General features: G+C 42.0%; 1 protein-coding gene across 1 annotated transcript in view; it reads right to left on the bottom strand.

The window, feature by feature from the left end:
* Positions 1–1,426: 1,426 nt before the first annotated feature.
* C2H3orf70 (chromosome 2 C3orf70 homolog) overlaps positions 1,427–25,814 on the bottom strand; it is an 82,538-nt gene continuing 58,150 nt past the window's right edge. Inside the window, exon 2 of the mRNA XM_059163250.1 lies at positions 1,427–6,383. Coding sequence (XP_059019233.1) covers positions 5,827–6,383 — 557 coding nt within the window. The 3' untranslated portion in view covers positions 1,427–5,826. The remainder of the gene's footprint in view (positions 6,384–25,814) is intronic.

The following is a 25,814-nucleotide window of genomic DNA, read 5'->3' as shown; positions in this document are numbered from 1 at the left end:
GCATTACCAGTTCGCAGTGATTGAATTGTAATGAGGATGAGATGCTAAATTAAAGTTTATTGCAGAATAAAAGTGTATGTAGTCAGCATTTGTAAGAGGCTACAATGAGATGCCTTCTAGAACTTGGCAGTACAATTATGTAGAGTTAAGGGAGTAAAATGCACACGCAGTAGATGAGATTAGCTGTCGGCAAGTCATTTTCAGACAAGTCATCTTTTGTGAAGGCAGAAACAGCTAGCCTAGAAAGCTAGTCAAGATGTGATTAAACATGGAAGAAGCCACAGCCTCATCAAAGCCCCGAAATATGTGCAGCAAGCTGGAATGTGTGTGTGTGTGGTCTGTGTGGGGCACAGAAAAGGGGGAGTGGGGAAGGAAGTCTGTTGGTGTTGCTCCAACACCGCCTGCCCGCCCGCCCCCGGAGAGGCGTAAGGTCCCTGCCTGGGGCCAGGGGTGTGCTGGGTTACAGGCAGGACTGGCAGCCCCTGGGCTCTGCTCTGCTCCGCTCCCAGGGGCACAAGCACCGCCTGTCTCAGCCTCCAGCTACCCTGGGAGTGGGGGTGGGGGGCGGCCACCAGAGGGAGCAACTCGGGCAAAGGGCCAGGAATGTGAGCTCTAGAGCCAAAGTAACTGGGTTCTGTTCTGACTCCTACTACCTACTACTACCTATGAGCTGGGCCACCTGGGGCAAATATATTCACTCCTTGAGCACTTTCCCTGATTCGTGCAATGCAGTGCTGCACTATCCCTCAGAGGGCTGCCGTGAGGCTTACCTGTAGAAAGTGGTAAGCTGGGCCGTAATTACTTATAGTAGTAACAACAGCATTATTATTGTTATCAATAGGTGAATGTATTTAGCAGTCCCTAGTAAGGTTACCCGCTGAAATCCAACCCCAGAAGCTGCTCTTTTCCAGGTGTGAATTAGCAAACTGAGCTTTTGGATTTGCCACGTGGAAGTCTGGACCCTGAGCCTTGGTGACAAAGCAACCACACCCCCAGGACCTATGTTTAGAACTGTCTCACACGCATGTGTAAACCAAATACAAAGCTGTGGTTTTGTGTGAAAGGAAGACTGTCTGTGGGGGGATATGTAAGTTTTACTAGTATAAACCTGATGTAGCCAACAAAAAAGTCCTTGTTACAAAGTGTTCTGGGAGTGTGAGCAGGTCACCAGGAGCATATTACCATTATGAGTAAGAATACTCAGCTGCGTGTCATCATTTTTGTCCAGTCTAAGTGTGACGATGATGTCAGCTGCATGTTTCCTGGCACAGAGTAAGCACTCAATATACATGTTACACATTTGACAAATGTGGGTTCCGTTTTTGTTTTGTTAAGTTCACAATGCAATATTTGAGCAAGACAGAACCTCTCCAAAGGAGAAAGTGGGGGAGAGAATAGTCCAAACTCCAAAATATCAGATTTATGCTGGTACAAAAGAAAAAAATTACATTTATTTTACAAGTAAGTATTTTCCTAAAGTATTATACATAAAGGAAAGTTGAGCTGTCTGTGGGAAACAATATAATTTTAGGAAATTACAGAGTGGTCAACATTGTGCTTAAAACTTTAAAACAGGTGCAAAAAGTAGCACAGTAAGTGAATTTTGCAAGGTATGGACAGCCTTCAAAAGGGTATATGGATACAATGATACAGAAGCTCAATATTAAAGCCTCCAGTGGTGATGTGCTTTCAGACTTGTTCACACTAATAAGAGAGCTCGAGTAAGAGAGCACGGCTTCAGTCCCAAGAGAAGAACTCCAAGCACTAACAGAAACACGGCAGTACGCACGCAGTACGGTCAACTCTCCATCCCCCAGAGTAATGAATGGGAGCAGAGACAGAACATTTTTAAAAAGTAAAGAATTCCAAAATTAATTCTGAGAAGTGCCCTTATACTTGTGTTTGGAGGTGAGAAACACAGACACCCCAGGAATTTCTGGCAGGAGTCGGCAAGTACAACTCCCACCTCCTTCCCCTCTCCTCTTCAATGAGAGGAGATACAAGCCTATGCTGTTCACTGGAAAAGCCTAGAATGCAACTGGCTTCCTCAGTGCTGGTTCCCACCTCCAGTGGGGAGGGGAATAGGAAAGAAAAACTGTTAAAATGTTTCTCTCATGTGAAAAGCCAAAACATGTCAATACAACTTTGCAAACAAGATGGAAAAATCAAGAGCTGACATATAAATATTAGATTAACTTGTGCTTTTTTCCCCTTTGCCTTGTAGTATTTATACTGCCAAACATGTCTGGGTATTTTGACAGCTTTCTAAAATAGGTGGTGTCCTGTTACCCAAATAGAGAAATTTGTATAAAAGGAGTTTGTTATAATTAGTTCCAATAAAACAGTTTCAAATAGGCCAGGAAGTGGAGATTAAAAACTAAAACCACCACCCCTAAAATGGGACCAAACCCTAGATCAAACCCAAAAGGTACCTCAGGACTACCACTTCATGGTTTTGTTTGGGTTTGGGTGGTTTTATTTGGTTTGGTTTGGTTTTGTATTATATTACCTTGAAGTACACATTTTGCTTTTCCAGGAAAGGAACTGGTTTTTATCCAGGGTTTTCTCACATTCTTACTTCAAATCTTAGAAATTACAAGGTAAAAAAATACCTAGATTTGACAGTAAAGACTTATTTGTTAATGGGCCAAAGAGTTATAGCCGCAAAAGCAATTGAATTGGTTTGTCATGGCTCAGAAGAGTTATGAGCATATCTGAACCTTGAAAATTCTAAAATAAATGTTGGTTCAGTAAGAAAGCTCAATTCCATACTGCACTTACCATGCATCTTCGACCTAACAGCTTTTACACCAACTTGCAGTAAGTGGGAATGGAGCTGGGCTTCCATCAAGGACCCCAAAAGCAGCTTCTCCATCCACACAGCCCAACCTTTTGTTCCAAGTGAGCAAACTACCAGGTTCACATTAAAAAGTTTTCATACCTGTCCATGTATAAGTATCAAACCAAAAGACTATTTAACATGACTGTGTCTGATGTCTATGATACACATTACAGTCTAAACATTTTCTAAAGTGCCTATAAATATGCTTATACAAATGAACAATATAATATTAGGTTTACAGAGAAATTCTTTCATATAATATATAACAGATAGGCCTAGAATTTAGTTGTAAATACACATTTTTATACCCTTATCAGTTGTTTTTGGAATGCAAGCATAAAGAAACAATTCTGGTTCAATCATATATGATTTTCAGAGAACTATTAACAGTGCTAGGACACAGAAATTCTTGCTTGTGCTTGTGTAGAAAAGGCTATTTTGAGATCCAGGAGCATCTGATATTTAGAATCCAATGGAATATCTCCAATTCTATAAAATAGTAGCAAGTGAAGCTTTGTGAGTTTTTAATTATAAAGAGATTGTGCAAATATTTAAAGTGATTATCAACCATTATTAAATCCAAAAATTCCATTAAAATCGTGGGTAATCTGAATGGCAGTTCAGGAGTTTAAAAAACAGGAACCTAGGCAAAAGTTGTAGATATTACCCATAAAGGCCCCAACCCTGCCCCAGCCAGCTTCAGAAATGTGGCCCTGTGACCACATATTTCCATGCTTTGGCGACCTGGTGGTTGACTGCAATCAGTTTAATGAACAGGAATGTGGGCCCAAAATTGAGAACTGAGAGGAGCGGTGTTGAGAAAGAAGACCCTGCATGTGCCCACATGGGGGGCTCCAGTGAGTTCACCCACGGGGCAGGCACACACAGTGGCGGCCACACCGCTAGCCTCCCAGGACTGGGTCTCCATGCCCTCCTCCAGCAGACGACTCCACCAGGGGCGGCCCTGAGAACCACAGGCAGACTCCCCCGAGGTCTGTCCCTAAGCCATCTGGGCTGGGGAAGCTGCTCTCCACGCCCGCCTCTACCTGCCCTCTCCTGTACCTGCTGTTCCTGCAGCTCCTCTCACCACCTTCCTGGTCTGTCTTGTTGAGTCTCTACATTTCAGTAAGTGGGAACTGCATGTTGCATTCCTAGCACAGGAATTTTCAACTAACACTGTTTTCAAAGGAATACGCGTGCTCTGCTTTCTAATCCATAGGGACGTTCTGAGCACCTAAGCTTAATGAAGTGTTCTAGCTAGTCACGTGAACGACATATACAGCTAAGAAAGCAGACTCTGCCTAGAGTGATTTGTGAAGGATGCCAAATGAAGCCTTCAGAGAACACAACGGGCCTCTTCTTATTTCTTAAAATACACACTCATGTGACACAGAAGAGATGTGCCAAAATGCGAACAGAGCACAAGATAATGCTCCAAGAGCATGCTCACGGTTAGGATAGGAGAAGGACTTCTGTCTCTCCACCAAGGATAGTTCCGATTTCATTAGGGCCATATTTTAAACTTCCTGGATTCTTAACCATGCTTTACAGAAAGCAGATCTGAAGAAATGGCAGATAAGCAGCTCACACAAAAACACCTTGTATAAATGGAAATTAGGAGAATTCTGAAGAAAGCTAAATAAGAAAGAATTATTTACTATTTTGTGTGTATGAGAAAAGAGAACATGTACAACAGACTATGACTATTACTACAGTAAAGTGAATGAATATCACACAAAATATTTTCTCCTGACTTAGCAGCAAACTATTTCAACTGCTTTTGCATTTGCATAAAAAAATCCATGCATCATACTGAATTCTAATCCATTTCTCACCTAAACCATTCTAATGCTTCATACAACCAAATGAAGCAGAATTAATCAAACCTATTAGATTCATTCCTAATCCCTAAAGGACTGCTGTCTTTAGCATTTCCATGCTAACTAAAACTATTACTGATTTGTTTTTTCTTAAGACGTCAGATGTGGCTGCCTCCTAAGTATAATACCTATATAACTTCCTAAAAGTTTTCCCCGGATTTGAAGAACAATTAAAAAAAACAGGGAAACGTTGAGGAACCCACCCAAGGGGCCAGCTCGAATACTGCAACACGTTCCCCAGCTGCAAGCCTAGCACCTCCCTCCTACCCCTGGGTTCCCAGAGCGCTCTGGGCACCGTGACCCGCATGCGTTGGCACAGTGCTCTACTGGACTGGGGACCCCTCCCTGTCAGGAGTCAGGTCTCGTTCAGGCTGCATCCCCATGCCGCATCCCCACGCCGCACCCGTCAGAGTGCGGGCGCTCAGCTAAAGCCGGACTGAATGTGGAACTGAAGGTGTCAGCTCTTGTCAGTGAAGGTCTGGCTTCAGCCCAGGTCACACGTGGTATTGCGAACACCAGCCACAACTGGGGTTGAGCGAGGGTCTCCAGGAACCTGCAGCGGTAAGCAGAGGCAACACAGGCCCAGGCCCGTGCAGGTGGTGGGAGAAGGGCAAAGGGACAGAATGGCATCTGCCAGTGCACACTCTGCTCCCCTCTCAGGAGCTGACTCCCATTTGAGACCAGCAGGTGGGGGTGCCTATGGGCACACCGGAAGGAATGCCAAGAGGGGCGTGGGGGATGTGTGTGAAGAACCCGCCCCTTCACTGCCTCCTTCACTCGGGGTGGCTCCTCAACCTGATCCATGACCCTCTGTGACCATCACTGCATCGCTTTCAAAGTTCCCAGTGAAATTAAGGCTGGGTCACGATTCATGACACCAGATGCTACATAGAAAATAAGTCTAGATACAAAAGAAAACCATTTATAAGAAAAGGAATGTCTTAGTTATCAGACTAATGTAAGAGTGATGCTAATCAGCAGACCAGTGAACTGCTACGGCTGTTAGAGAGGGGCAGGAAACACCAGCTGCAGTGGAGAAAGGATCCATCGGACGGAACTGCAGACGCTCAGCACGATCAGAGGCCGTGGCTCCTGCCTGGGCTCTCACACGGTGGTTTCTATTGTCTCAATCACTTCCAGATCCGACTGTGAAGGGGAGAGAAGGGTGCACTCATCTGGCTCCCAGCTGCTCTCGGGACTGTAATCTTCCTCGGAACTCAGTTCCGCTCCTTCCTCCGTGTCCTCATCACACGATTCCACGTAGTGAGCCCCGATCGCATTGATCCCAGAGTCCTCAGAACTTGAGGGAGAAGAGCAGTGATCTATTTTAGGGGTACTGCTCTCTCTTGAAATTAAGGCATCGTGTGCAGAGACCTCCTCGGGACTCATTTTGTGGGAATGCGGCGCTGGCTGCTTCTGCACATAACACATCTTCCCATTGATGCATTTAACCTGATAGTTGTCGATAAAGAGGTCTGAGATCATACAGTACCTTGGTGAATCAGGGGGGAGGGGTGGCTGGAAGACGGATGCAAATTTCAGAAAGTGTTCAGTGAGTGACACCGAGATCTGAATGGTGTTTGTGGGTTCCCGAGGCTTCGCAGGAATCTCCGTGCTCGGAAGCTGCTCCACAGGGGTCATGGGCTGATACACGTATTTGCCTGCGGGGAACACCAAAAAGGTGGTTGAAATCAAAGAGTATGACACAAACTACATTAATGTAGCCATAATGGTTTCTTTCCCAGGATCAGATATTTTAAAAAATATTTCACCATCAAAAGGAACCAGTAATAGAATCATTCAACATTGTTATAAGCAATGAAAAATACAGTGTGGTACATAATACCATCACAGTATTTTCATCTAAGAAACTCAACACTCTACAAATTTTAACTTATATTGATGTCCTTCTAATACCTCTGAGGTGGGTATATACTAAAATCCTTACTTTACAGAGAATTTTAAATGTTTTACCCCTTGCACTATAACACCAAATGCTCACGATATAGTACAGTAAAAACATGCCGTAAAGGGGTGCCTGGGTGGCTCAGTCATTAGGCATCTGTCTTCGGCTCGTAGCCCTGAGATCGAGCCCCCATCAGGCTCCCTGCTCATTGGGAAGCCTGATTTTTCCTCTCCCACTCCCCCTGCTTGTGTTCCGTCTCTCTCTGTCAAATAAATACATAAAATCTAAACAAAACAGAACAAAATGCTGTAAAGTTGTAGCCTATAAAATCCTAATTCCATTCTATCTTTAATAATTATTAATACATGTGATAATATATATATTTTAAAACTAGAGGAATATATACCAATTTATTATCAAGATTACAGAAGACTTCCACATTTTAGGTTTCTATGTTTTCCTGAGAATACATATATACACAGATGTATATAATGGCCCGGAGGGTTGTCCTAGCCACCAGTAATGGCTGGGGTAAGATAATGAGGCATGGAATGATCTCTTTCAAGACCCAAGTTCATCTGTGGCCCAGTTAGAAGAAGTCTTCCCTGGCCCCAACGCCACTGGCACTAAGCAACCCATGCCAAGTAGAAGCAAGGGTACAGGTGATGTAGGGGGTGACCTATTGGGCATTTCCAGGAAACCAAGAAGCTTATCTACAAACTTTCTGCTCTGAGCAGTGTGTCACATAGCTCACTGTGGAAGTGAGACCTAAATAGATCTGTTCCTAATGTGTCTCTCTCTTTGTTCTCTTTGACTTCACTCAACACTCTGCAAAGCCTCTCAGGTACCAAGTGCTAAGGAAACGGAGACAGAGATGATTCTGTATATCTAAAATGATTTCAAAATAGAAATATGTGAGTTAAAAAAAAAAAAAACCTGAAAAACTGAGAGAAAACAGCCACAATGGTAGACACCATTTTGGTTTTTCCTAATATAGTTGATTATCAATCAGTTCATACTGTACCTTCTACATATTTCTGATGGCATGTTTTAACCAGCATTATTGCCATTTTAGACCACCTAAGTTTCAACAGCATCCCTGACCTCTAGTAGTACCTCCTCCTCAGGCATGACAATCAAATCTGTCGCCAGACATTATCATAGAGTCCCGGGGGTCAGAATTGCCCCGGCTGAGAACTACTGATCTCTGGTATCCTCATGAGCGTCTCTTCACAAGCTACTCGCTCACCGCACATGACACCTACTCCTGTTTATTTCTTGGTCAGACTGGAAATTCTAGGACAGAAATGACATTTGTAAGGAAAACTACTTTAAACTTTTTAACAATTTATTTAGGCCATGGGAGAATAGCAATTTCAGATCAGAAATGTGAGCTGCAAACTAGGCCACAAATAGTGCAACATCAGTAATCTATTAAGATCGATTAGCCTGCCTATATTTTTTACTTCTGTTTCCGGACTACTGTACAAAAATGTAGGCTTAGTTGTTTTAATTTCATTGTAACTAAATTACTCTAAAGTATATTCAGCTTCATTCTGGAGTAACACACGGGAAAGGTACATTTAAAACTGTTAAGCCTTTGGATTCCTAGGTCTGCTTTGAAGCCTGGACATATATACCATGCAAACCTTACACCATCTGATAAAAATACAAGTGAGAAGAACCCATCACACCTGCCTGGGGAACTATGTTTCAAATATGCCAGGTATCTTTATTTCTTTGTTATCTATAAAGACAGTATGGTATTACTACTTATCAGGGAAAGTTCAAAACAGTAAGACTAATTAATAGTTTGGTACAGTAGGACCTCCACATCCAAGCACCGTGGCAATGTCATCTGAAGGGGTAAAGATGGAAGAACTTCAAGCCTCCCCTCCAATCCTCCAGCCTCAAGACCAGAGAAAGACAAGTCTGGCAAGGGCAGAGAAGAAACTACTCGCAGAACCTAAGGGACTGTTCCCCTTATGTTCACAAAACGGTGAATAGAACATCTGGAATGGAGGTTGGTCTCTTCTGTTCCTGGCTGGTGGACTGGGGGTTACTGAGTTCGGGAGGCTGTGAATGGCAGGCACTCAAGAAATGCCTGATGTAGGGTGCTGAGTAAGTTCATGTGGGCCCAAGTGACTTCTGGTTTAATTACCCATTGGTCACACTGAAGAAGTTCCTAGAAATTCATCCTCAGACTCACAGGGTTCAGGACTTTATTTAGTCCAAAGGAGGGACTCCATGAAGCCTGACTTTGGGACTTCCGCAACCACCCTGCCCTCCCCGCTCCTTCCTATCCCTCCCCGCCCCCGCACTGAGTCCCAGCCCGACCCTCGTCTTTCTTTTCTTCCTTTGTGCTTCTTCAAAAATCCTTTGCTCTTTCTCTTCGTCACAGTTCTTCTACCTCTTTCTCTACTCCTGCCTTCTCCAAAGCTCTGTTTTTATTCCTTGAAGTGTGGTAAAAGATAGAGAAATGCAGCTGGGAGACCAAGATGTGCAGAATACTGAATTCCAGGTTCCATCTGCTTCTACTCGTTACATCTACTAAAGGTGCTTACTCCGAGCTAGAGTGCAAGCCCATTATCTGGTGATAAGGGGATACAGATGCAAAGAGGAAGGCACAGAAGAAAGAAATAGTAAAGACAGCCAGATGAGAAACTAAGTTTAGTAAACATCTTTCAAACATCAACTAGTTATGGGGCACCTGGGTGGCTCAGTGGGTTAAAGCCTCTGCCTTCAGCTCAGATCATGATCCTGGGGTCCTGGGATGGAGCCCTGCTTTGGGCTCTCTGCTCAGCAGGGAGCCTGCTTCCTCCTCTCTCTCTGCTTGTCTCTCTGCCTACTTGTGATCTCTGTCTGTCAAATAAATAAATAAAATCTTAAAAAAAAAACCCATCAACTAGTTATAATACTGTATTCTTTGATTTTCTTATAGCACATACTTAACAGGAGAAAACAAACTTATATCAAGGATTTAGTTTTGTAAAGAGTCCAGAAGGGTTTGTACTTGCTCCACTCCCCAGTAACTTCTGCCCTGTGGTATATTACACTGTGAGTCTATGTTTGTAATGGTAGCCTTGAAGCATCACAAGATGCTGAATTATCAGAGAAATTCAATTATGTCTGCTGTAATGTACTTACTAAGGGAATAAAACAAACTAACACACCACGATAGTAAGGACTGAAACAAAGGGGGTTTCCTGGCCACTTAGCCCCCAAATTCAATAATCACTATACTCTGTTTTCCGAACAGTCTTTTTAATTAAGGGTTTACTATGTTATTTAAAGAAATAAGCAGATGAGAACTTTTAAAACTTGAATCTCTAAAAGGAAAAGATATTCAGAGGGAGACAGGGCTTGCAGAATACAAAGTAGAGAGAGTAAAAGAAAAAACGAGATATAATCCAGCAATTCCACTTCTGGGTATATACCCCAAAATAGGAAAGCAAGGTCTGAAAGAGAGTAGCTGCATAACCATGTTCATCACAAGCGTCATTCACATTAGCCTAAAGGTGAAAGCAACCCAACTGCCTGTCGACAGGTCAATGGAAAAACAAGACATGGAATATACAATGACTATTATCCAGCCTTACAGAGGAAGGAAATCCATGCTACACCATGCGTGAACCTTGAAGACATTATGCTAAGTGAAGTAAGCCAGTCACAAAAAGACAAATACTATATGAGATCGCCTCTATGAGCCACTTAGGTTAGTCAGATTCATATAGGAAGAAAACAGAGTAGTGACTACCCGGGGCCAGTAGATAAGACAGAACAGGGAGCTATTTAATGGGTACCGAGTTCCAGTTTTGCAGGATAGAGAGAGTCCTGGAGATGGATGGTGGTGATGTTTGTACGACAATATGAACATAGTTGATACCATTGAACTATACACTTGAAAGTAGTTATGATGGTAAATTTTGTGTGTATTCTACCACAATTGTTAATACTAAAAAAAATCTGTATAATTCACTACGTTAACAGATGGGAAGGGAAACTCCATATGATTCAGAATATACCAAAAAATTCTTACAACTCAATAACAGAAAACATGCAGCCCAATTTTAAAAAGGACGAAGGCTGAGGTGCCTGGGTGGCTCAGTTGGTTGGGCCTCTCTTGATCTCAGCTCAGGTTCATGACCTTGGGGTCATGAGGTCATGATCTTGTGGTGGTGAGATTGAGCCCCACATTGGGTTTTCCAATCAGCAGGGAGTCTGCTTGGGATTCTCTCTCTCCCCTTCTCCCTCCCCCTACTCTCATGCTCTCGTGCGCTCTCTCTGGGGTAAATAAATCTTTTTAAAAAGAGGAAAAAAAAAAAGGAGTGAGGCTATACAAGGGCAATGCCAAGAATCCCTGTAGTGATGCAAATGTTCTGTAATGTGACTACATCACTATCAGTATCTTGGGTTATGATAATGAACTACAGTTTAGCAACTATAGTTGTCACTAGGGGAAAGCACATAAAGGATACACGGAATCTCTGAGTTTTTCATAAAACTACATGTGAATCTATAATTATTTTCAAAATTAAAAATATAATTTAAAAATCCCCATAGGAGCGCCTGGGTGGCTCAGTGGGTTAAAGCCTCTGCCTTCGGCTCAGGTCATGATGCCAGGGTCCTGGGATAGAGCCCCGCATTGGGCTCTCTGCTCAGCGGGGAGCCTGCTTCCTCCTCTCTCTCTCTCAATCTCTGCCTGCCTCTCCACCTACTTGAGATCTCTATCAAATAAATAAATAAAAAAAAGAAAAGAAAAACCCATGAAGTGATGTACCTTTTTCAATGCATTTGATCAGGAGGTAAAATGCTGCTGATCTCATTACAGATGATGGTAACTTTGAACATTTGTTTAATGTGGTGTCTGTCTAGGTTTCTCCACTGAAAGTTAGCATTTTCCCTTTATATCTTACATATCTTGTGAAGAGATAACCCTGAGACTGTGCAAATATTCCATTTGTCCCCATACTGTCACCTACTAACTTCAGCATGCCCAGGGGGATTTGGTCTCTAATGATCACTACTGTGGTGTTTGCCCAACAGTTATTTCCTATTTCCATCATTACTTCTACATGTATTAATTAGAATTCTATTTAATTAAGAGCTGTTCATTCTCCTTCATTTATTTTTCCAATTACTTAAATTAAGCATGATTCACTATTTAGTTCTATGGATTGTAATCCATTACTATCATTATTTACTTTGGTGCTCAAATGTCCCATATTTAACTCTGGGAGCTCCTTCAAGTTAGCATCTGTGTCCTCTCAACATGCCCCCATCCTTTTTTGGAGCATTCAGTGCTTTCTGGTACCATAAGAAGTTACTGGCTTATCATGTCCTTCCCTGCCCCAGTGCAGGAATCAGCCATTTCTACAAGGAGCCCTAGAGTTCCTTTTCTTAAGAAATTAAACACATTTTTTTCTTCCTTTCTTTTTTTCAGATTTTATTTATTTGACAGAGAGAGTACAAGCAGGTGGAGCAGCACAGGGAGAGAGAGAAGCAGGCTCCCCACTGAGCAGGGATGCTGACTGGGGCCGATCCCAGGACTCTGAAATTATGACCTGAGCTGAAGGCAGACACTTAACCGAATAAGCCACCCAGGTACCCCCTAAATACATTCTTCAGCTTATTGCCAAAATATTTTTGGGAAGCAGGCTTAGCTTGCTAGTGACTCGTTCACTCACTAAATTCATCCTTAAGAAAGTGAGTATTAAACCTCATTACAGTACTTAATTTCCATTTAAAAATAATATAAAAAATAAAAATAAATGTCACAAACCCATCAATTTATCTGGAATCTTTTTCAAGGGAGCTGAAACAATTTTCTCAATAATGAAACTTACTATACAACACCAAGATCACAAAAACCAACTGTGATCCATAAGTGAAAAATAAATTTCAGGGGTGCCTGGGTGGCTCGGATGGCTAAGCATCTGCCTTTGGCTCAGATCATGATCTTGGAGTACTGGGATCAAGCCCCTTGTCCAGCTCCTTGCTCAGTGGGAAGCCTGCTTCTCCTTCTCCCTGTGGTGCTCCCCCTGCTCGTACTCTGACAAATAAATAAAATCTTTTTTTTTTTTTTTAAAGATTTTATTTATTTATTTGACAGAGAGAGATGACAAGCAGGCAGAGAGGCAGGCAGAGAGAGAGGAGGAAGCAGGCTCCCTGCTGAGCAGAGAGCCTGATTTGGGGCTCGATCCCAGGACCCTGAGATCATGACATGAGCCAAAGACAGTGGCTTAACCCACTGAGCCACCCAGGCATCCCCAAATAAATAAAATCTTAAAAAAAAAAAAAAAGAAAATTCATATATCTTATTTCTTTTTAGGGAACCTGGTTCAACACTTTCAGCTCTTTCTCAACTAAAGGATGATCAAAACCATTAGATAAGAAACTTCCACTATTCTTTTGGAGTCTGAGTTCTTAACTATCCTAATTGTTCTTCCCCTTTGGTGTTTAGCAATAACATGTAGTATATACTTTTTAACAATGCCTGGATGAGACACTAAAAAAGACTTATGTTTTCATCTTGGTTCTTTGGTTAAGAAAAAAAAAGAAGGAGAAACAGAAGACTTAATTACTTTTCTCAAGCTCATGTAACACAACAGAAGTCTGTTCTAGGACCCAAGCCTTGTGCCGCATGTGTTTTTATGAGGGTACTCATTCCTTCATTAATATGGTTAACTTCAGCTAATATTCCAATTTGGAACATAGTATAAACACAGAGCAGATATATTTCCTTGAAGGGTTTTTTTTTTTGTTGTTGTTTGTTTTTTGTTTTAGAGCACAAAGGGGAAAAGAAGACCCAAATAAATGTAAAAAATAATTTATATGTCCTGTTAAGCTATTGTATGTACTTTACAAACTTCTTTTTTTTTTTTTTAACAGTTGTGCATTTAATTCTTAAAAAAGATCCTCTGGGAGGGAAATGAGCCTTTTGCTTTTACAGATAGTATTTAGGACTATTAAGTATGTGTCCCCTTGACACATGAAGTACTCTGCTCTCAGGGAATGCAAAGTAATTTTAAAATTAGCCTAAGCAAAATATAATTAGAAAGGTAAATCTACTGAAAAAAAAATGAGTGGCCTAAGGGAAACTGCATCCACAGTTCAGTTCTCTGATTTTATATAGTGAATCACAATTATGTTTATTTTATTCCCGAGGGCATTCATTATACTGAAAGTAATGTTAAATATCCTTATTCAGCTATTTCTGCAATATGCATTATTTACTAAGTTACAAATAAAAAACAAAAGAACATATTTACTACACACACATATATATAATATATATATCATGTTTATATATAAAATATATCTTTTACTATAACCAGTATTTTTCCTGGACGTATCTGGCACCCTGCCCCACTGGCAGTCAATATGCCACTTCATTCCAGGAGAACATTAAAGTTTATATACTGCCCAATATGTTAAAGTCCCCAGTCACAACTTTATGCAATATCATAGTTTCTTCATTTTCAAACCGGATAATCTTTAGTGTAGGGGAACACATTAATGTAAAGCAAAACCCTAGTAAGCCAGAATACCAGAAGCATGGGTTGTTTACTCATTTAATAAGCATTTATTGAAAATCCACCATGTTTATGCTACTCTATCAGATGCTACGGGGAAACAGAAATAAAACACGCAGTCAAGCTTCAAGGAGCTTCCAGTCAAATTAGGGGTAGAAGAAGACAGAGCACAATTAAGTCAAGAACTGAGTAACTACAAGAACACATAACAAGGGCATTCAGCAAGCAGCAGAATGGGATTCCAGGCTTCCCTGAAGGATTTCACGAGACTAAGAAAGGACACGCACCCAGGGAGCAGCACAGACCTGCTCCAGACCTGCCGGAAGAAGGGTCAGCAGGCACTGGAGGTTCAGAAGGCTGACGGAGAGAGCAAAGGACAGTGAAGTCTGTGAGGAAGATGGAGGGCGGATGGGGCTCAGAATGCCAGGCCAGAGCGCGTGTTTCCGTGCCTGGAGAAGCGCTGAGGATTGCTGAGGACGTGTGTGACCACAATACATGGAGGACCTTAAGGAAATTTGGTCTGGTAAAGATGCACAAACTAGACTGAAGAGAGAGGACATGAGGGTTCAGAGGAGGCTGTCGTGGATTTTCACGCATGATATTCTGATCTAAAGCCACACAGCTTGGGCAAGTAAGAAACTCTAGAAGACACTCCCGAAGATGATGGATCCTGGGGCTGAAGGGCAAGGACTGGGGAATCAAATGCACCTGGGTATGAATCCTGACTCTGGGGCTTATTAGCTGCTTGACCTTCATGAGACTGTCAACCTCCCATGTTTCCCATTTCCTCAGTGTAAAACTAGTTAGTAATATCTACTTCTTAAAAGCTTTACCTCAGTGTCTGGCACACTGTAAACATTCTATTACTGGTGTTATTTACAGAAGGCAGGGGCTGCCTACCAGTCTCCAAGCCACTCTAGGCTTTACAGATTGCCATGTGGCCCAGCCCTGCCAAGCCCAATGACCACCCTCGCCCTCTAGAATGCCCCGAATATACCCAGTTTCTTGATTCAGCTTAGCCTGTAAACTTTTCTCTGGCCACAGCTCTCTGCTAGCCTGCCTTCATTCCTTAGCCCCCAGACCCTACAATTCACTTTCACATCTGCTGTCACTCCTCAAACTAACATGTAATGAGCTTCACTTGTGTGCCTGGCCTTAAATTAGGGACATGGAGTTAAAACAGCCAGAGGACTGACTGCATCCCTGCCCTTATGGAAGGGATGTATCTATTTGAACAAATAATCACCCCAAAAGATATGTAATGGCAAACCATAAAAAGTGAGAGGCATAAAGCAATAGAAAATGCAAAATCAGTGATTCGAAATCACATGTGGGATATGTGATCTGGACCATGGGAGGGTGGGGGTAGTGTCAGGCAATACATCCTTGAGAAAATGACTGAATGGGGTACATGCCGCCTCAGGACTGAGTGGGAGTCACCAGGTAAAGACGGCAAAGGGGCAGAATGGTTGGCGCAGGATGAGCAAGAGGGAGAATGGTAAGAGAGGAGGGTTATGGAGGCCAGACCATGCGGGCACTGGAGGCCATGTAAAGACTGGGGATCTTCCCTTGCAGAGTAGAAGGGCACTGCGCAGTTTTAAGGGGAGAGTAACATGACCAGCTTGGCCTTTCTGCTTGCTTCCGTTGCTATCTGCTCCTCTCACAGTGTGGGCACAGATAACGCCAATCTGAAGCACTCAGTGGACCTCAATGATTCAGCCACCACTCCTCTCCCAGCTTCCCACTCAGATCTGGACTGAAGTGAAACAGGTGAAAGAAGGACTGGAGAAGGTAGAAGAACTACCACCCAGCAACCAGGACTGGGCAGGAGCCCTTTCCCAACAGACCTCTACAATCCGCTCTGCTCGGAGCCATACTTCTGACAGCCTGAGGTACGGGCAGGTGTTCCAGTGAGAACTGCCCTAAATACAGCATTTTGGAAAGTGCCATAAAACAATGGAGAAGGGGCACCTGGGTGGCTCAGTGGGTTAAGCCTCTGCCTTCAGCTCAGGTCATGATCTCAGGGTCCTGGGATCCAGTCCCGCATTGGGCTCTCTGCTCAGTGGGGAGCCTGCTTCCCCCTCTCTCTCTCTGCCTCTCTGCCTACTTGTGATCTGTCAAATAAAGAAAGAAAATCTTAAAAAAAAAAACAAAAAAAAAACCAAACCAAGGAAGAAGCTGTTTGCCACATTTATCATTTTACAGAGCCTGTAAAATCTGAACATATGTCTGAACATAGTTCTAATGAAGGCTCTGTACTTTTTTTAAAAAAAAGATTTTATGTATTTATTTGACAGAGATCACAAGTAGGCAGAAAGGCAGGCACAGAGAGGGGGAAACAGGCTCCCTGCTGACCAGAGAGCCCGATTGATGCGGGGCTCGATCCCAGGACCCTGGCATCATGACCTGAGCTAAAGGCAGAGGCTTTAACCCACTGAGCCACCCAGGTGCCCTATCTCTGTACTTTTTAAAACCATGTTTAGTTTTACCTAAAGCCAACCCCTCCAGTTTAAGGGCTAGAGAAAAACAAGAAACTTCTGAGTATTTTAACAAATAGCCTACCAGTAAGCAACAAGAGGGAAACAGAGTGTAAAACACATCCCCCTCCTATAATCCAGGTGGGTCACACACACATCCAAAAACAGCACAAGAGGAAAGATTAAGTATGCAGTCGTGAGGTACACACTATATCCAGTGTAGGAGCTCGGGGAAAAGTGAGGGCTGGAAGAGCCCGGAAAATATAGGGTGGAAACTGAAGAGGAGCTAGGACTTGGACAAAAGAAAGTGGCATGCCTTGTGCAAAAATCCAGAGGTGGAAAAAATGTGGGTTACTGCAGAGGGCAGAGGGGTGACCAGCCTGACTGTAGCAGAGGGCTCTCCTATGACCAAGAGATAATCTGGGAAGAGAGGAAGACCCTCCTCCCGCCTTATTAGGCTAGACACGACAGGAGCCACTCTGCTGAGTCAGCCAGCACAATGGAACTCCTTGAATTTGTAGATACAGATGATTCCAGTGGGGAAAGAGCCCTTCTGGGCCAGAGAGTTCAGAAACATCGGAATAGGTAAATCTGGCTAAAAGAGCCCACAGTTAAAATAAAAAAGGTCAGAGAATGAGAACTCTCAGGTTTCCATTTCCTTTCAGCTGGCCAAACAAGGGTTTCATATCCAAGAGCAGTAGGTCTACCTCCTTCCACTTAATCTTAAGTCCTACTATCCATTCAGAGGGGCTCTATAGGGCTGGTCTTAACAGAGTCAAGTTGGTTAGAAAAGGGAGAGCTGAAGGAATCTTCTCCAAGGACAGGTTGGTCACTGATGGTAAGACAAAGCATGAAAACCGTATGTTCAGAAAGAAATAGATGGCGGCTGCCAGAGCACACAGAGACTCAACCCGTATGTATTAAGTGTCTGTACTTTGAAGTGCAAGAAAACACTGAGAAGCCTGATGGAGGAAAAGAGAAATTAATGGGAAAAATAGCTGATTATGGATCATTACAAAGTAAGTAAAGCTGGGGGCATCTGGGTGGCTCAGTGGGTTAAGCCTCTGCCTTCGGCTCAGGTCAGGATCTCAAGGTCCTGAGATCGAGCCGCAAGTCGGACTCTCTGCTCAGCGGGGAGCCTGCTTCCCTTCCTCTCTCTCTGCCTGCCTCTCTGCCTATGTGTGATCTCTGTCAACTAAATAAATAAAAATCTTATTTAAAAAAAAAGTAAGAAAAGCTGTATGAATACTATCCTTTTTTTACTTAAAGGTGGATGATAAGAAGATGATGATGATGATAACATAATAATAACAGACACGACCTCTGATTTCTTTAGAACAAGACTTGACCTTATGGGCATTTTATGTGGCCGTCTTAGCCTCCTACCTTTCTCTGCAAAAATCACTAGAATATGGGCTGAGTTACCCAGGCCATGAACTGGGCAGATTTCTAAAACTGCAGTTAGAAAAAATTTGAGAAGGAAGAAATTTTCCCTAAGGGAAGCAGCAAAAGTGAAGATCTAGAACATGATGACCCTGGTGCAGTTTTCTACCATACCACTAGTATACAGCTGTATAGCTCTCCAGATGCCAAAAAAGTTATTAGCAGCCATTAATTCAAAGGACAGATATTCCTGACAGACTATAAAGCTAAGGGAAACAGTCTAAGGCATCTGTCACATTTATCTATTGATCTGGGGATGAAAAGTTGAGAAATTCATGAGAAAATGATGTTAACCAGTCAACCTGATTTAAGAAAAATAAGATCTTGAAATGTGAAGTCTTTGCTTATTAGCAAAGGAGCTCAGTAGGGACTTAGCAGACTAAATTTTTAAAAATGCATCTTTGTTAAAGGTTATTTTTGTAGAGAATACGTCTATACATATTCAAAAACCTCATTTTCAAGTTTATACAAGCCAATATGGCATTCTAGAACTTTTTTATTAATCAATTACAACGAAACACATCCTAAATATCAATGATGTAATTTTAAATCAAATTATTAATAATTACATATGATTATTTCTAGATCTAATGAAAAGAAATATGTTTTTTCTTTAATCAGGTATAATAATTACCATTCACGTCTCTTGGAAGTGGTTTGGCTAGCCAATTTTAAGAACAGTGCTACTGGGAAAATCCAAAAAGTTAAGGAATAAGAAGTAACAAATTTAGTATTTACAACTAAATAGCATCTCTACTTAACTATCCACTTAACTTTAGGTATACCTGAGGGAGACTGTGGGTTCAGTCCCAGACCACTGCACTCACATGCATGTTGAAATAAAGTGAGTCAAATGGAGTTTTTAGTTTCCTAGTGCCTCCAAAAGTAGTCTATCAAGTGCGCAACAGCATTAGGTCTGAAAAATGTACATACCTGAACTAAAAATACTTTATTGTTAAAAAATGCTAATGATGGGGCGCCTGGGTGGCTCAGTGGGTTAAGCCGCTGCCTTCAGCTCGGGTCATGACCTCAGGGTCCTGGGATCGAGTCCCGCATCAGGCTCTCTGCTTCCTCCTCTCTCTCTCTCTGCCTGCCTCTCTGCCTACTTGTGATCTCTGTCAAATAAATAAATAAAATCTTTTTAAAAATGCTAATGATCATTTAGCTTTCAGAGAACTGTAATCACTAATCACAGATCATCCTAACAAATATAATAATGAAGACGTTGGACATATTGCTAGAATTACCAAAGTGTGACACACGGACACAAAGTGAACAAATGCTATTGGAAAAATGGCACTGGCAGACTTGTTCGACAAGCATTGCCACACATCTTCGATCTGCATAACAGCCCCTTATCTTCAGAGTGCAATAAGGCAAAGCACGGTAGACCAGTGTATGCCCATACTCCTGATGGGGACAAGAGGCTCAGAGCATGGCACCGAAACCCACAATGGAGCTTTGTTCTTAGACTACTTCTTCATGACAATAGTTGGATGGTAAAATATATGGATGGAGGCATTCCACACTTGACATTAACAGTAAAGAGTAAAAACCAGATTACAATGAGATTATAAATGTGCTATATATTGACTGCCTCTCGACTCCAGATTTTCCTTTCCATGTATGTTCTGCCATAATGCACAGCATTCTTTTTGGCACATTTCCTTTACAGTCAGCATGATGTTAACTTTTCTCAGGAGAGGGTGCTAGAGGGACCCCGAAGAAGTAAGGGGCTCTCCTACTGTTCACTGTACAGTAGGGGTCAAGGGGGAGGAAATCTTTCGGAGCTCTGCCCCTGGCAGGCACCCAGAACATGCAGTTCCTTAGCAAAGTTGCAGTCTTGGCCTGGCCTGGTGATAGGCTTCCTGTTGCCCTCTTCACATGGAAGCCACCATTCCAAAGGCCTTCTGCCTATGTCATACCCTCCTGCCCACCCAAGCCTCTGCTCCCTCTACATACCCACACCCGTAACTGCTGACTGCCTGTGCCTCCCCTGCACTCCAGGGCTGCGCTTCCTGCTTGCCAGGCAATTTCATACCAGTACAGCCAAGCAAAGCAGCCAACTTCTCTGCTACCAAGTGGGATGAAATACGCTTGTTCCAACAGGGGGCTGAACCCCTCTGGGGGGCCTTGGGGAGGGAACTACCTTCCACCTTTGCCCTTCCTGGGTATCGTCCCTCAGCCCATGGAAACCATGCAAGCTTTTCTTATATCTCATAGTCACTTATTTCTTAGAGTTTCATAATTTTTTATATTAAAATACCTGTGTAATCTACTGTATGGTTTCCATTTTCCTGACTGGACTTAAACTGATTCAGTGATCAAGTTCAAGGTATGGAATTTCTTATAAGCGGTACTTTCCTACTTTGTCTACTGAGAAAATTTAAACATTATATTAAGAAATTAAATTGTATATATTTGGAACTTAGACTAATAGATACTAAATGTTATGTATTAAAATACTAATAATTTTTTAGATGTTTAAAATTGGAAAACTGACAAGCAATTAATTTTAATAATAGAATACACTCTAGGGCGCCTGGGTCGTTAGGCGCCTGGGTTGTTAAGCGCCTGCCTTCAGCTCAGGTCATGATCCCAGGGTCCTGGGATTGAGGCCCACACTGGACTCCCTGCTCAGCAGGAAGCCTGCTTCTCCCTCCCCCGCTCCCCCTGCTTGTGTTCCCTCTCTCTCTCTCTCTGTCAGTAAATAAGTAAAATCTATAAAAACAAAACAAAACAAAAAACCTCTGAAACCTGTTTTTTAAAAAGTGTATGGTTTTTACTACTTAATATTTCTATATCAATAATTAATGTAAAAAAAATAACAGGGGCACCAGGGTGGCTCAGTCAGGTAAGCATCTGCCTTTGGCTCAGGTCATAATCCCAGGGTCCTGGGATCAAGCCCTGTTTGGGCTCCCTGCTCAGCAGAGAGCCTGCTTCTTTCTCACCCTCTGCCTGCCACTTCCCCTGCTTAGGCTCTCTCTGTCAAATAAATAAATAAAATCTTAAACACACACACACACACACACACACACAACAAAGAGAGCTTATTGAATATCCTTGAGTATTCTCCTCCAAAGGAATGACATATAAAACTACTGAACTAAAAGTGCTTCCCCTGAAAAAAAAGCAGGAAAGAAAATTCTGAACCAGCCTTTATAAGAGAACAACACACGTTAATCTTAATTCCAGATTGAAAAATTCAGGGGGTAGGTTGGGAGTAACATTCAGTAGCTTTTTATTTTTCCTTTAAAGATTTTATTTATTTGACAGAGATCACAAGTAGGCAGAGAGAGAGAGAGGAAGGGAAGTAGGCTCCCTGCCGAGCAGAGAGCCCAATGCAGGGCTCGATCTCAGGACCCTGAGATCATGACCCGAGCCAAAGGCAGAGGCTTTAACCCACTGAGCCACCCAGGCGCCTAACATTCAGTAGCTTTATGAATGAGAGCACATCATCACCATGGCAGAGTACAGTAATTCAGCTCTTTCCCCTACAGCCTGGAATACAACTGCTTATGAAGAGAACAATGGAAATGGACAAGGAGGAATCAATCACCCCTACCTGCATAAAATGCAGAACCGACCACTCAAGAAGAGAAATCCTGATTACATGTGATGTTCTAGACAAAACGAGCTGCATGGAAAGGAAGCACCATGATGGGCACAGTGGGAGCTTTATGCCTGTTTGCCTACGTTGTGAATGTGACAATTTAGGACTACAGCATATGCCTGTATGATTTTAGACTACTGATATATTGATTAGAGTTGGTAATATGATAATTCAGATTTTCAAGGCCAAATAAGATTTCTATGGGTTCATGAATTTTTCAAAATTACCACTTGAAAATATAAGGGAAAAAAGATATTATTAGCACAAGTATGTCCCCTGCAGACAAACAAAGCCACAGGCCTTAGAGAGAGAGGCTCTGGTTAAAAAACACTCTCAGGGACACCAGCCCCATAGCAAGGATGAAGCATGTCTAGATGCAGCTGTTCTGATGTGCCTGGGATAATCTAAGCAAATAAAACCATCCTGGAAACGATCTAATTCTGCAAGTGGTTGGCTCAGAGATCCCCAACTGTTCTTGAAAGAGGCGTACCAATTATAGATTTTTTAAGAAATGTTGCTAATGAAGAACCAAATGCGAGTGAATTTTTTTGTAGACCATGAGCTTAAAAGCTTAAAATGGTAGTTGAGATCTTCTTGATGATTTCAGAGAGATTAATGAGGCTTTTATGCTTCTGTCTGGAATATAAGCAGACCACATTTGAATCAAAACAACTATCTCCAAGAATTCATTGATTAATGCTAATAATTCAGAAAATCTATAGTTCTCCCATAAAACCTCAAAGGATTACAAAATGATGAGATAAAGGCAAAGAGCCTTTCCCTTTATAGTGAACATTTTAATGAACCTGGAGACATAAAAAGATGCATTACTATATTGTAATGCCTGAGGAAACTAATTACAAAACATTCATTTTACTGCTCAGTGGGTGTCATTGTTAATTTTATGTCTCAAGTAGGAGGGTACTTTTAGATGAGACTAACATTTAAACCAATGAACTCTGGGTAAAGCTTACCGTCCCCATAATGTAGGTGGGCCTCATCTAATCAGTTGAAGGCCTGACCAGAACAAAAAGACCAGCTTCCTTGAACAAGAGAGATTTCTCCAGTAGACTGTCTTTGGACTTCATCTGCACCACTGGCTCTCCTGAGTCTCCAGCCTGTCAGCTCACATTGCATATTTTAGACTCACCAGCTCCATAACTGTATGAGCCAATTTCTTATATCTTCCCATATTCACACAAATCCTACTGGTTCTGTTCTCTAGAAAACCCTAATGCAGTAGGACTTAACTTACCTGTAGTGATGAGATACTGGCATAGAAATATAATCAAATACATTCAACTTTAATGTCTACTAGTAGGGAAAAATATCCAACTCCTTATTCCAGTGTCCTTGTTTCTTCATGATACCACCCCAAAAAGGGTTATTCTACCTCATCATTAACTCTTCCTCAGGCCAGCTGGTGAGAAGCCCCAGTCTTGCTTCTTTTAAGGGCATACATGCATGTGTACTATATATTTTAAATAGTATATAGCTAGGTCTAGTCTAATTCCTATACAATAAAATGATGGAATTCATATACATTGATAGGTTATTTTCAGATTTTTCCATGAGGTTTTCTAGTACATATTGGCAACATGACTTTTCCCCATTTACACTGATTACCCATACTGTAGGTTATTAAACGTTTTTAATTTTTGAATGTTTAAAGAATTTTTTCCTGACATTATCCTTTATGCATTTTCATTCTGGTTGTGACAGTAAATAAGGCCAAACTGCATTCTGAGTCTTATGTTCCAATGTACGGAGTTGTAAAATCAAATTAAAAGTTATGTCAAGTACCTAAAATATTTTGAGTTATTTCACTTATTTTCCATTGTTTTGTTAAAGTAGTTTGAGTTTTGATACTGTGGTTCATAGTATTCAAGTTCAAATTTTGCATCCTTTTTCTAGGTACACAGTGCCTATGTAACTCAGAATCATCATTAGAAAATGGCTGTCATTTCTACCTTGGGTAACAGTCCAGAAATAACAACTGCCATACAGTGTGGCAAGTGTGGTAATAAGATGATGTACAGAGCACAGAGAAAAGAACAAAGGAAGAGGAGAGGAATCAACCACAGGAGAGCAAGTGGTTTAGGAGATGCGTGTAAGAGATATGTCTGAGCTAAGTCCGGTGGCTGGAGGCTTGGTGGGGTTGGAAAAGGTCACGCATCCCCAGCAGACAGTGTGGTGTGTAAACGCACAGGATGCAGAAGAGCAAATGTTTTCAAAGAATTAAAGCACTTACATGTACCACTTTAAAATGGTACATGTAAGAAGGAAAACAGCCCAAATAGATGAGCCGGGGCTTGGCCACAAAGGACTGTGTTAGGTCATCCCACAGAGACTAGATATAGAGATTTTATCCAGGAGCTAATGGGAAGTCACTGAAGGATCCTGGGTAAAGAAGAATGGGGCCAGAGAACATTTGTGTTGTAGAAAGATCACTCTGTCAACAGTATGAAGAAAGATGAAAGGGTGGGGAAGACAACTTAGGTTGCAGGAGAGAGATGAGGAAGAGCCTGCATTAAGGCTATGGCAAAGGAGTAGGTTAGAAAGTAATAAATTTTGTGAGATGTGCTTGTTTGATATGTAAGGGGATCCAGGGTTTCAGGACTCATGAATATGAATGTTATCTTATTGTCCCTGACACTGTGTGCTGAGGGGGGGCGGGGAAGAGTAGGATCTATGTGGGATGTCCTGAGGGAACATCTCAGGACATCAAGGGGAAAGTGTAAGTAGGTTTTTTAAAATATATTTTTAATTAAATTTATTTATTTGATAGACAGAGATCACAAGTAGGCAGAGAGGCAGGCAGAGAGAGAGGAAGGGAAGCCGACTCCCTGCTGAGCAGAGAGCCCAATGTGGGGCTCGATCCCAGCACCCTGGGATCATGACCTGAGCCAAAGGCAGAGGCTTTAACCCACTGAGCCACACAGGTGCCCCGAAAGTGTATGTAGTTTTAAAAAGCATGCTAGGGGTGCCTGGGTGGCTCAGTGGGTTAAGCCGCTGCCTTCGGCTCAGGTCATGATCTCAGAGTCCTGGGATCGAGTCCTGCATCGGGCTCTCTGCTCAGCAGAGAGCCTGCTTCCCTCTTTCTCTCTCTGCCTGCCTCTCCATCTACTTGTGATTTCTCTCTGTCAAATAAATAAATAAAATCTTAAAAAAAAATAAAAATAAAAATAAAAAAAATAAAAAGCATGCTAACATCAGAATTAAAGTTTATACTTAGCAACTCAAGACACTGATTTACAGCCTCTCAAGTCTGCACAGGGACGTACACAGGTGAACGCACATGCACGGTCATGTACTTAATTGCCCCCACAGGATAACTGTTTGCTGAGTCCCTCCGAGGACGCACATCTTTAACTCTATCTTGCCTCACATGCACTTACATTCTAGGGAGGACACCAAAAGGATGTGATACATAACCCACCATTCCCTCCCAGCAGTGCCTAAATTCAAGTTCGAGGGAAATGGAAATAGCGCCAGTTCCTCTCCGTGCCCCCATGTGCACACACACAGGACAGAGGTGGTCCCAGGTAGCACTGAGCTCCTCAGACCAGGTATGTAAGCTACATTCTAGCAGAGATCTAATATGATACCTAAGACTTGATCTAATATGATCTAATGAGATCTAATATGATACCTAAAACTCTTCGAAATGAACTCCCTTGCAGTAAGATGTAATAATAGGACACTAGGGTGATAGCTACATAAAGAGGCCAAGGTCTGTGTTACATTTTATATCATTAAACATCTCAATTACCATACCTTATTTGTTCAAATAATAAGAGTGCTTTCCCCACTGATAGTTTCCCCCAAATTACAGATCAGGAAAACATTCTGTCTGTGTCTAACATTATCCTCATTTTGTTTTCATCATTTTATTAATTTTTTATTGGAGTGTAGTTGGCACACAGTGTTACATTAGTTTCAGGTGTGCAGCATGGGGATTTGACAAGTTTATACATAATGCTCTGCTCACCACAAGTGCTATCATCTGTCACCATGCAATACAATTCCAATACCACTGACTATATTCCTTATGCTTTGCCTTTCAATATTATTCTCATTTTAAAATAAAAAATTTAAAGTTTTTTAAATTAAGAAAT

This window comes from Mustela lutreola, chromosome 2 (assembly GCF_030435805.1).
Source record: "Mustela lutreola isolate mMusLut2 chromosome 2, mMusLut2.pri, whole genome shotgun sequence".
In the NCBI taxonomy this organism is placed as follows: domain Eukaryota; kingdom Metazoa; phylum Chordata; class Mammalia; order Carnivora; family Mustelidae; genus Mustela; species Mustela lutreola.
Note: the sequence above shows the minus strand (reverse complement) of the source record. Positions and strands in the feature narration are given on the sequence as shown.